General features: G+C 35.3%; 2 protein-coding genes across 3 annotated transcripts in view; one reads left to right on the top strand and one right to left on the bottom strand.

Moving 5' to 3' along the window:
* Nucleotides 1-1,243: 1,243 nt before the first annotated feature.
* On the bottom strand, nucleotides 1,244-3,686 carry LOC135135124 (glucose dehydrogenase [FAD, quinone]-like). 2 transcript variants are annotated; one of them, XM_064064119.1, is made up of 4 exons: nucleotides 3,121-3,686; nucleotides 2,871-3,073; nucleotides 2,530-2,824; nucleotides 1,244-2,469 (listed from the first exon to the last, which is right to left on the bottom strand). In XM_064064119.1, the coding sequence occupies exons 1-4, from the start codon at nucleotides 3,275-3,277 to the stop codon at nucleotides 1,313-1,315; spliced, it is 1,812 nt and encodes a 603-aa protein (XP_063920189.1). In that variant the 5' UTR covers nucleotides 3,278-3,686; the 3' UTR covers nucleotides 1,244-1,312. The 2 variants fall into 2 exon arrangements, with proteins under 2 accessions (XP_063920189.1, XP_063920190.1); XM_064064120.1 differs by having other exon boundaries at nucleotides 3,125-3,215.
* A 6,703-nt stretch (nucleotides 3,687-10,389) lies between these two features.
* LOC135135504 (uncharacterized) overlaps nucleotides 10,390-12,984 on the top strand; it is a 32,356-nt gene continuing 29,761 nt past the window's right edge. Inside the window, exon 1 of the mRNA XM_064064570.1 lies at nucleotides 10,390-10,877. Coding sequence (XP_063920640.1) covers nucleotides 10,406-10,877 — 472 coding nt within the window. The 5' untranslated portion in view covers nucleotides 10,390-10,405. The remainder of the gene's footprint in view (nucleotides 10,878-12,984) is intronic.

A 12,984-nucleotide genomic window follows, 5' to 3' on the forward strand; every position in this document is an offset into this window, starting at 1 on the left:
ACATTCATTATATAATAGGAGTAATATATTTTTTTTACTGCTTCTTCGGAACAAATGAGGATAGGAGGATTTTAGAGGTAAAATCCTATCTGGATTAGCAACCAAATAAGGAAATTGTTTTGAAATAAACAACCCACACCGTAAGAGAAATGATTATTCTCTACTGAAAGTCTGTTGTCGGCAGTCTGTCATAAATTATCAATATTTTTCAGTATCAGCTTACGATGTTTTTATGATGCATGTCCCGTAATTGTCTATATGTCTTAAATCCCTACAGCGCGGCAGGTAGATTTTAGGAAGAATAAGTGGTGACATTTAGGGCAACAAATGGCGCGCCTTATTCAAACTTGTCTGTCGTCTAACGAGTCCCTTTAAAAGTTAAATATAAACATAATTTGTACAACATGGATTTCATTTCAAATTCCCAGTCTACATTATGAAATTTATTAATAAAAAATTTTCCGCAAATTAATTTTCAAAAATGTTCGCTATTCTCATAGTTCCTTGGGTTATAATAATAACGTGATCAACAAAAATCTAGTTGAAACTGGATTTTTAACTGTTTTTAATTCTTCTCATTTTTCATCTTGCTCGTCCAGTAACAATTTGAGTATGTTTTTGTTTAATCGTACCTTACTTTAGTCGTCGTTGAAATGGTTTTACTTCGAATTTATGCAAAAGTCATTTCACATACACCCTGTAAAACTTTTATGACTTAAGCGGTTTAAGCCAAATCACCCTTACAATGGACACGAACGGCAAGGATTATTACCTTATTACCGTCCATTGTTGCCATAATGGAGCTGTAAAGTTTTACTAGGTATATGTGAACTGAGTTAAGTTATACAATAGCCAGTTTGACTTATAAGGGTGCTTTGGCTTAAACGGCTTAAGTCATAAAAGTTTTACAAGGTGTATGTCAAGTGAGTTTTGTATACTAGGAAAGTTGGCTATAGTAGTAGCCTATTTTGTAGTTAAATTTGGTGAAATTGTTACTGACACACCCGCTAGCTATGGTAGGAAACACACATAGGCATATTATAAATTTGAAACCATTAAAGGTGTTTTATTAAATTTCATGGCCGTTTGAATGGCTGCGAGGACGGAGAACCCTACATCATGTAAGTTGTTAATTTCCCATACTTGGGTACCTACCAATTAAACTAACTTTTTATCATAAATTAATACCATATCAACATCTGCAGTGAGAAAATTCTGCTCGTCAACAAAAACTCCAGAGCACTCAGTAGGTATAAGTATATAGATTTAACAAAAAAAGTACATTTTTCTAAAAAAAAAAAAAGAAAACTATTTAACATTGGCACTCTTTTTGAAACACTTCCGCAGCACAACACTTTCGCTGAGTTTTCCAACAATGATGTTTAATAATCTCGGCGGCCCTTTCAGCCATCATCATTATGGCACCATTTGGATTTCCACTTGGCAAATCTGGTAAAATTGATCCATCAACAACATAAAGTTTTCTAGTCCCCTTTACTTTAAAGTCTGTTTCTACCACTTCTCCCATCTTACAAGTACCTATAGGATGATACGCAGTCAACGTAAAATGTCTAACATAACACTCCCAATAAGGTCTCGTATCAAATTCAAACTTTTCACAGCCTGGAAATTTAATAGGGTTGAGTTTTACTCCTAAACGATGCATAGGTGGAGTGTTGATAAACTCCTTAATCATTTCAATACCCTGTATGAGAATATCTATGTCATAACTATCTGATAAATAATTAGGATTAATTAGTGGAGGTGTGCGGGGGTTGTTATTTTTCAAACGAACGGTTCCTCGACTTTTAGGGTGCAGCACAATGGGAAGAATTGTGAAGGAGGGTTTGTCTATTTTGGCAAAGTATTTCTTCCAGAGTCTTTCACCTATGCCTGTCAGACTACTCAAATAATAACCATCATCAATAGTAACACCTAGGGGAAAAATCATAAACTGCAACTCAGGTACAATTTCCTTTGCAGTATTAAAAAAACCGATAGATTCACAGCCTACTGTGGTCCAAGGTCCTCTGGATCTGAGAAAGTAATTCAGCATGGACCATGGTGACAACATCTGACGAATTCCTATATTTGGGGAATAGTCGAAAGTAAGCAAATCAAGACCAGTCGTTACGTGATCTTGTAAGTTGTCACCCACAGGTAAATCGAGTTTAGGTTTAATTTTCATTTTTTCCAAATGTTGTTTAGGTCCAATTCCAGATAACATCAGAATTTTCGGTGTTCCAATTACTCCAGCAGAAAGAATTACTCCTTTTTTAGCTTTGGCAAATATTGGTTCTTCCATGTGGGTATATTTTACTCCATATGCTTCGAAATTGTCTCTTAAAAGAACTTTTTCCACAAATGCATTTGTAACAATGGCCAAATTACGTTTTCTGTTTTTAGCTAATTGATGGTATGGTGTCCAACGTTGACCCTTTTGGATTGTAATCTTCGGACTTGAAAAACCTACAATTCAAATACATTTTTTTCCATTTTTATAATTGGTGATTTTTGTATTATACTTACCAGGTTCTGCATTGACTCCATCGGAAATACCAAATCCTAGACAAATTCCAGCTTGTAGGAAATAATCTGAAACATTAGATTTATATGGAAGATCACTTATAGGCACTGAACCCTTGTGCTTATTAGTTCCATTGTTTTCTAACTTTTCAAAATATGGAAGTATGTCAATGGAGTAGTCATAATTACAGGTATCTCGGAACCATCTAGCAAAATCATCAGGGTGTCCCCTTACATAAATCATATTGTTCAACATAGCGGTACCTCCCAAAATTTTTCCCATCGGCCAAATGCTCACCTATGTCCACTTATTTACTATCGTTTACCTTAACAAAAAAACTTACTTGGTCATCAAGGCCCAAACACGCCTGCTTTTGAGGCACAGTACGATATCCCCAATCAAAAGAAGATTTTTGTAGCATCACGCCAACGGCTGGAATTTGCAAGATACCGCCTCCGCTGCTTCCAGCTTCAACAAGGAGTACTTTTAGATTCTTGTTTTCGGCCAACCTCCGAGCCACAATACTTCCTGCAGAGCCGCTACCAACTAATTTACTTTAGCTGACTTTGCTTAATGAGATGATTTATACGAACCTACAATATAATCATAGTCCTGCTGTCTGAAATTCAGTTCTTTACAAGCATAGCATTCGAAGTAATCTTGAAATGAGATAAAATTAAGATAAATTCCGAAAAAATACACTGCTGTGACGTAAAGAATTATGAAAAATGATGGAGCGTTACAACACATGGCTTTTGTTTATATTTTTACGGTAATTTTGAAATGAAAAGGGCCCAATGTCATGTGAGGTTATGTCAACAGAAAAGTGAGGTTAGACTATGTTGTCAAGTCTTTCGTTGTCAACAAAGTTTTTTCAAGTTTTTATCACTTATTATTATTAGTATCATTATTGTATGAAGAAAAATTGACAAGATTTTTTATGTTAATAACTGTAAAAAAGTGTTTCATTTGGTGATATTGTACGAAACGCATTATGCAATTTCGCACAAAACTCTTCTACAACACCCCCTGGTCACATTCCTCTTCCTCACTTTCAATGTTGCGGAAATCATTCCTTGTGCCACAAAAAAAAAATATTTAGTTTCGCACTTTGGTTCGCACCATCGCAACCCATTAGCTGCGCCAAATACAGGCAACCAAATAAACACGCATTTTCACTCGCACAAGATCCACGTAGCAAGAACATTAGAAGTATATTTGTAATGGGGCTGCAAGGCGCGAAGCGCCTTGGTCCACTAAAAACCCGACATTACCCCTCCCCTACGGTGGTGAGGGGGTACTCTGTACTAAAAAGTTAGATTATGTTAGCGACGGTTGCCACAAAAGTGCACGAATGGGTAAAATTTTACAAAATGCACTATTCGACTGTTGGAACCAAACTGTTCTACAATACCCCTCGATCCCGTTCCTTATCTTCAAATGTGTAAATGCCTCTTTATGTTAGAAAAAAATATTTAGTGTTCGCACTATATTAGTGGCGCCTTGGTTGCGCCACAGTATAGAGATCAATCAGTAGAGACAACTCGTGTCGGCGCCTTTGATCTTTCTGACCCGAATTTTAAGACGTCATCGGTGATCCTTGCCCAAAATATTTCTGGATCTCGCCACCCAATTTAAAAAGGATCACAACCGCTTCACTTTAAAATTGATTCGTGTACACAATTTACTACACTTTGTGCAAATGAATTTTTGGAAAAGACTTAAAAATAGTGTAATAACAATAACATTTTGTAACTAGTTGATCTTAGAAACCACACAGTCTATTATAATAAATAATTAATTGAGCGCCCTATAACAGAGATGCCGTGTTGAAATTTAGATGTGGCCCACTTCTCTGATTACGATTTTACATTTCATTAATTTCTTTTTCATGATGGCTGCAAATGGTTGTAAAATTCAACGTTATTAGAAAACGCTAATATATGTACATTTAATTTTTTTACAAAAAAAAATTAAACAGTAAACAATGGTCCTATGAAAACGTGAACAACGTTTTTTAAAATGTCTCTGTGAAAATTACACTTAACTGTAATAATTACACCGGAAGATCAGCCTTAAATCCTTAGATCATATAATAAATAGATACCAATACTCAAACTGAAAGGTGTGACTAGACATGAAGCTATCTGTTGTCGTTTTCTACGTCAAGGGGAGTAGTATAATGCTATCCTTGTGTGATCACCACATCTTCATCTTTGTTACATGCATTTCATCTGTATATGTCTATTTCACTTCCATCCTTGTACCGCACCAGCGCAACAAATCGTTTTTGACAGATGTTTCTTCTAACCTCTCTTTCGAGTTGTTGTACAAAGAACAATTTTAGAATTTAGAACAAAGATCCTGTTTTAAGTGATGTAGTCATAAAGGATCACAATTGCTGCCCAATAATTTACTATTGCTTTCGTTATCTACTGTGAATTATTTATAAAATCAAGCTGTCAACATCTTTCTTCCGAAGTTAGTTCAGACATACTTCCTAAAATTTAGGCGCGCAAAATTCAAATAGTGATCAGGCAAGGATAGCTTCATTGTAATCCCTCCATGCACGAGAGAGATGTGTGACAGGAGGATGTCGTCACAGGCTGTCCTAGGGAAAGAACACGGCATGGTGGTATCTATTTATTATATGATCTAAGCTTAAATCATCAAAACCAATGCAACTAAACTGTCAAATTTCAAATATTTCACATTAAAGTCACTAGACAACCAAAGTACCGCAGTTCAATGTCCCAATGTGTAAGAAAGAAGATTACCTTGCGTTGCGCGCCCTCATACGGTTACAAGACAAACGACCACCCATGAAAACGGGTCAGTAAAAATAGCGAGTTGTCTCTACTGATATCTATACCACCGTTTTAATTATGTCGGGATTTAAAGGAATTATTCCTGTTTGATAAAAACCATTCTCTGTAGTAGATATTGTTGCGGCTTGAGCATATGCTTTTTTCAAAATAGTAGCCACTTGAAAATGTGTAACAACCCTGCCAGGATGATTCTTTAACCATTTTTCCAGTTCAGTGTTGTAGTAATTTGTAAGCGAACTGTAAAATGTCGCATCCAGTGGTTGAAGGCGATGGGTTGTGTGAGGTGGTTGGCAGAATAAAATAATTCCGTGTTTTTAGTAAATTCTAATACTTCAAGGCTTTTGTGACTGCCATGACCATCTAATATATTAAAAGAATTTTATCTTCTGGTGATGGCTTAACATATACTTTACAAAATGATCAAACCACTGCAAAAAAATTGGTCCCGTCATCCAACCCTTTTCTTGGGCAAATGCCACAGAAACTGGAGGAGAATTGTCCATTAACTCATTTTTTAGCCTTTTTCGTGGAAAAATTAGAGCTGGAGGTACATAGCTTCCAATAACATTCTGGCGCAAACCAGTCACATGTTGGCCACGTTCTGCACCAGTTAGAACACTTACTTGCTTTCTCCCTTTTGTTGCAAATATTTTCGAGTTCTTTGACGGAACAGTGGATAGTCCAGATTCATCCACATTCCAAATTCCTGACGGTTCAAATTTGTACTTATCCATTACCAGTGACAAATTTTCAAAATGTTTACTAACTACGACCTTATTAAATCCGCGTGCCCTCGCTGCTTCTGGTATTCTTAGTGAAATTGTCGGATGATGCGACTGAAATCTTTGACCCAATCCCATCCTTCTAGTTGTTCCTTATTAGAGAAACTATGTGCTATTCCGTTTCTCTCAGCAACATCATAAGCAAGCTTCCGCAGGTCTCTTCTGGTTATACCAAAAAACCAGTGGCGGGTCAAAATTTCTGGTAGGCAAAATATTTTGAGTCTACACCTTGGTGTTATATATTTTCGTAATGTATGGCCAAACTCGTTAACCACTGACATTTTACGTGCCAGGATGTACAAAACATCTCAAATGTTTTGACCTCGACTTGTTAAAATAATTTTTTTATAGGAAATTGACAATGTCAGTTTAATTCCAAATACTATTAATCTTTAATTCTACTTGTTCTGCTTTATCATTACTTGAGAACCACCGAAAAAATTATTTTTACTGGGTTCCGCGTGGACCGGCGGCTATACGGCTTGCCGACCCTGGACATCCACAATTAAACAATAATAATTAAATAATGGCATGCAGTTAAAAAATATAAAAGAAGTAATAATAAAAGTACCAACTGTTGACTATCTTCATTTACATTTAATTTTTTTTTTAATGTATATGGCGAATTGTCAAATAAATTAATTGAATAATCATTTAATTAAAATTAAAATGATTTAAAACTTTAAATTCATTTCTGAAATATCTGAAAACACTTAGATGCTAAAAATACAGAAAAAGCGCATTTATGTTGTAGCTAAGTTATGTACGAACAATAAAAGTTTAGATAATTTAATGTAATATTTTTCGTTTATTACTCATACACAGGAAAATGTATTAAATCAACAATTATTATAAAAAAAAATAGTATGCATTGAAGAACATTGAAGAACATCGAAGCCGTTATTGTTTTGTAATTTTGTTAAATATTAAGCGTTTTAAAAACTAAATTCGCATTGCTGGGTATGGCGAAGGAGGATCTCGCCGGGCTTGGCGCAACATACGTTCCGCCAGGTCTTTGTCTACTACAGTGTAGATTCCCACATCGTTCCATACCCGGCAAGAGCACATTTGGAAAATTTTGTGGCAGATTTATAAACACAGGTTTTTTCGATCTTGGACATTAAAAACGCAATTTCAGTGAAATTATCTTTTATTATCTCCATTTATGTTTGAATTCCATCATTCTGTTTCTTTTCTAAAAACTGCAATTAAGGTATGATTAAATCAAAATTAAGCTGTCAAAAATGACAAGTTAAAATGCTTAGTCAAAACCGTCTATGATGTACCAAACTTTTTTAATCAAAATAATTTTTATTTTTTAAAGCGCAAATTAGCAAATTACTGCAAAAAGTGGTAGTGAAAATTAAAGTAGAACCCTAAGGTTATTTTCTCCGCAAAAATCATCACCCTAACAAAAGTTAACATGGGGTCTAAAATTTAACATGGGAATCCCAATGGCCACTTTTAAAAAAGATGCACTGTATATACAGGGGACTGCGAAATATATGCAATAATTTTAATCATGGCATCCCCTACCCTAGTACTCTCGAAATATAGAAAAAACAAATTAAAAATCGAATGGAAAAAACCCCCATGAACCACCCTCGATACGAAGTCACTGATCCACCTTGTAAACAGTAGGTGGAAAAACGTTCGAAGAAAAACGATGTATACATTTTTATTTCACAAGTTTTAGGCGTGTTATCTTAATCATTTATTTGGTTCGATTTAATGCACATTTGGTGAAACTTTCAGTTTTATCAGTCAACTAATTCAAGATGTTCGGATTTTTATGGAAATCAGTATAAATACAAAATTTGACAACAATCGAATGCCCCTAGGACGAGAAAGAAGCCGCCCGAAATGACCGTGCCGGACAATTTGTTAGTTCTTGATCTTGTAAAATTTTATTTTAATTTAACCATAAGAGTATCTTAGCTGTGTAGCTGGCCCAATTATTGTAAAAAGCCGATTTATTGTTAGAAATTTTCCGCCGTATTATTTCTTGTTTTCGCGGGCGCTCACGAGACCACCTGGAGATTCGTGTCTCCGGCTGTAGAGCTACCCCGGTGCTCCCTCCCCGAAGAGGGAGTTGGCGCCCGAGCATCGCCGCTCCCGATCGAAGTCGCCACCTCTGGTGACATGAAGGTAACCATAGACCACGTAGCCTAGAAGTGTTTCTTTTCAGCAGCACTATTCGGCCCAGGGTTTGGCACTGAGGTACGCCGCCCTCAAGCGATGTCGGCGAAACCCCGGAGCGTACCCCGCCCCCCCTAGTTTCGTCGCATGTTTTTGGTGCTCGAGCAGAGAGTCGCGCCCGACCGTTCGTCGTCACCAGCTATGGTCGTCGTCCGCTATCAGCGCGTGACGGTCGTTTTTTTTTCCGTCAGTTTTTTTTCTATGCTGCACCAGCGATAAATAGTATATTATTAGCCAAGGTTGCAGAGCCAAGCATTCTAGACCGAGCGCAAATTAGAACCCGAGACGCGCAGCGTCGATGGCTCTGAAGCGCGAGGTCTAGAAGTGGCTTTGCAACTGTGGTTAATATACTATTTTTTTCACTAGTAGAAACCATAAGACAATAAACTGAAAAAATAAACGTTCAATTTTTTGATGCAACATGATTTTGTTTTGATTTCTAATCAAACTTAATCTAAATCTTCAACACAAAGAAAACCGTTTATACTTGTCGCTGAGTTAATCATTTTATCTTCTACCGTCTACCAACTACCATGCGTATACTCAAATAATGTTTGTAGCACACATTTGTTCATTTTTTAAGAAATAATCACATCAAACATTGCGTACATAACCTCAATTTTTCTTTTTGAACCGGTGGTCGCAAAAGTTGAATTTGCTACCTCTGAATGAGTCGACATTTGCATGCGTCATGGCTGCTAGTGAAAAAAAACAGTTTTTTGGCCGTTTTTGTTTTGAAGGTGACGTCCCAGGTTGGGCGAAGAGGACCATGTTTATTCTATATTCTATTCAATTGATTGATAGAATTTGATTTTATAAATTTATTGTATTTTCCTGTGTAGTCTGAAAATATGTAAATTCTCTCGTTTTGCCATATAAATTATTTCTAGTGAATATTTTGGCAGTTAAATAAAAAATTACATTAAAATAAATAAGTAAGTCATAATTAAATTATAAATTATACATACAAATTTATCATACGACAATGATTATATGTACATATTCAACAGCCATCTTGCAACCCTATTGCGCGTCTGTGGATGAAAGTAAAGATACTAAAATATCGTTATTAAAAAATGGTGGTAGAAGGGTAAAAAATGTAGGATTATATGTATTTTTTGATGCCAAATCTTAAAAAATCTTAAAAAAGAGGACCCGGGGTGGGCTAGTTAGCATCATGCTTGCCCGCTACACCTTGGGTCGTGGGTTCGATTCCCACCATGGCTCTGGGTGTAACGTGTATGTCCCGTTCCCCTGTAATTGGGCCTCGGTGCCTGTTGGGGGACGTAATAGAATAAAATAAAAAAAAAATAAAAAATAAAAAATAAAAATAAGATTACAAATTTTGTCGGAAAAATATACAAAAAATTTTTTCTACTTTGCGTTAACAATGGCCTCATTATTAAACCGAAACCAGTTTAATAATGGGATCAATTGTTAAACTGTATTTCAGGTGGCGTGCAAGAAGTGGGGCCCCCTTCTTCCATTTTTTGAAGCAAACTTAGGTTAGATTGTTAGTGTTCGGTGGTTAGATGTCAAACTTTGACATTGTGAAGTTAGCCACAACGCTACAACTAACCTTTCGAATTAAAAGGCCCTAAATTATAACCTTGAATTTTTATTAATTTTTTGTTTCCGATCAGATGCAAAGTAGAAAAAATAGTATATTATACTCGTTTAATAAGACGCATTGTGGCACTTATTCCTTTGGAGCACTCCTCGCTACGCTCGTCGTGCCCCAAACCCATGCGTGCCACAATAAGACGTCTTATTAAACTAGTATAATAATATACTATTTTGGGTGGGGTACAAAAAATAATTTACGACCTATTCTCAGACCTACCGAATATACACAAAAAAATTCATAAAAATCGGTCAAGCCGTTTCGGAGGAGTTTGGTTACAAACACTGTGACACGAGAATTTTATGTATTAGATATTTCTAGGAAATGAATTCCCTCGAAAAATCTGAATTTTATCGAGTTTGTTTAATTTTGTCACGTTCAGATAATTGTTGTCAAATGATTAGAAATAGAGTAAAGTGTCAAAATTTTAGTAGCAAATGTCACGATGTCACAATTTTACAATTTACCTAATCAAACCACTGTTAATAATGATGAAAGCAATCGAAATAATGAGTGCTGGGTAGATTTATTAGAAAATTTAGCTGTTTTTATAGCCGCAGCATCAAATTTAATTAAAAGCTTGCAGCAAACTATCGAACTTTCAAAGCTTCAGACTAGTGAAGGTTTTGATAAGGACTTTTTATGTGCATGTGCGAAGTTAAGTGAAAATATAGCAGGTCTTTCAATGAAAGATACTGGTTTTTTAAATCAGATAAACACAGAAATGGTACCAACGGCAAATAAACTTATGGAAGGTGAAGTAAAAAAAAACGAAGAAAATAATTTGGTAGAGAGTACAGAAAAAGAGGACTGCATGTGTGTAGATTCCTCAAGTGAATCAAAAGGTGCTGAAAAATCATCAAAACTTAAAATTCAGTCTAAGTCAAAATTAGGAAAAAAGCAGCCAAAAGAAATATGTAAGTATTTTTTATTCATGAAACTACTTAGGTAAATAATGCGACTGTGTATCTACTGTGTACAATAGATCTTCGAACAGTTTCTCTTTTGGTTAATTACAAAAATCAGGTATTTAATTCACAACAAGTTAGTGATGGTACTGATTAAAAAAAAAAAAAGCAAATCCTTCATTTTTAATAGCATGGTATAATATAGACAATTTGTGTATATCAAGTGATAATCTGGATGTGTAAATATCTGCATGAAAAGGCCAAGAACAATTTTACAAAAAAAAGGTAACAAAACTGAAATAGCACAACATGTGCAACACAGAATTTTAAAACAGACTTTTTAGGATTCAGTGTGTAATAATATACAGCTACAATTTTTATTTGCACATACATATTTAAAAAAAAGAATAGACCGCTAGAGTCAATAAATAATACATTTAAACATGTATTTTATTTTCACAAAACTTTTTGTTACTTGCATTTCAAAAATTTTGAAACTTCATAAACTAAGTAGATATTTCATATAATTGTTCTACTAATTTTTGAATTTCTTTGGAAGAGAACTTTTAAGTTTATTTTTGGGAGGAGGGTAAAGGGGCAATCATAATTTGTTACATTGATTCATAAAAAAAAACTTAATAATATTGTGCCCAAAACAAATGGTCAACAAAAATTTTGTATCAAGTTAATTCGAATTAATTATTAGTATGTATTTATGGTAAGTGTAATTTAAACTTTTTAAAATTTACCGGTTTTCCCGAACTTTAAGATTATAATTTTCAATTTCTATTTTGCGTGCATTATCTAAAACCGTAACAATATTTTATTTTTTGTTCCTCATAAGAGCCAATTTACAATTTGAAGAAATATGTTCCGTACTTTTGTTGTGTAGTGCTAAACCACGTGACAAATTTTTCGATCTATTTTTCCACCACACTTTTTCACTGTTATTTGCAAATAACATACATGGCCAATAATAGTACATTATGGAACTAGTGGATGAAGTTGAATTTCAACGGCGAGAGTGATTTTTTCACACGAGCGAGTGCAACGAGCGAGTGCGAAAAAGAAACTCGAGCCGTTGAAATTTCTTCATCCGCGAGTTGCATATACTATTTTTTCTAAGAAATTAGGATTTTCTTTTCAGAAATGCTCGTAGGTTTAAATATTTCGAAATATCTATGTTGTTTTTATTTACAAGCATCGCCCTTAACATCGAATATTGTGCCCACAGTGTGGACGGTTTCTTGTCTTTAGCTAACTCCCCAAAATATGCACCAAAAACGTCTTCATTAAATGAACGGCATTGTTTTCTCTCTCTCCACTTCATAAATTTTCGGTATGTTAGCTCATAAAACTTTTTAGACTTTTCGGGTATCAGATTCGAAAATGCCGCATTGGCAGCATTCAAAATTTCTTCAGAAACTTCGTCAGTCTCACTCATGTTCATTGTTTTCACTTGTGTAAACTAGCAGTATTAAACGTCAAACACTAACGGGTCGTCCAGCCTAGGCGTCATGATTTTCGAAGCGCGCGAAGCGGACGGTGCGGTCGGTGCAGGCGATACGCGACACGTTTCGCTAGCTGCGAAACGCTCAGGCTGGACGACCCGTTAAAATCGTAGACGGCCGAGTATTTTTCCACTAGAGGGTGAAATGAAATTTCATCCACTGCCAGCGATGGGAAAATGACAAACTTCAACCTTAATGAGTAGAAAAAATAATCTATTCAACTGTATACTTCCGGTACGCCAGTCGTACTTTTCGTACCAAGTACATATTATTAAATGCCCGATTTGAGTTTCCTCCTACGCGTACATTTATTGACGATTTACTCAAATCTCGAACCGGCCGTTTTAATTTCTTAACTACATAAAATTTATCATCATAGAGAGTAGAAAAAACACTATTATTTATTAAAAAGTCTACCACATCATTCCTGTTCCAAAGAGTTATCTCGGACCCGAGTTCATGCGTCTTGCTGGATTCTGGAACTGCCATTGTCATTAAACGTTAAGTAAAGAAAAATTTCGATTTGTGATAATTTACTTGTAAGTACCTAATCTTAAATCTCGATTACCGAAATCAGATTATGACAACCACAAAGCATCGACACC

Source organism: Zophobas morio, unplaced genomic scaffold (assembly GCF_036711695.1).
Source record: "Zophobas morio isolate AGI-343-1 ecotype UQ-CSIRO unplaced genomic scaffold, CSIRO_AGI_Zmor_V1 ptg000024l, whole genome shotgun sequence".
NCBI classification, from domain to species: domain Eukaryota; kingdom Metazoa; phylum Arthropoda; class Insecta; order Coleoptera; family Tenebrionidae; genus Zophobas; species Zophobas morio.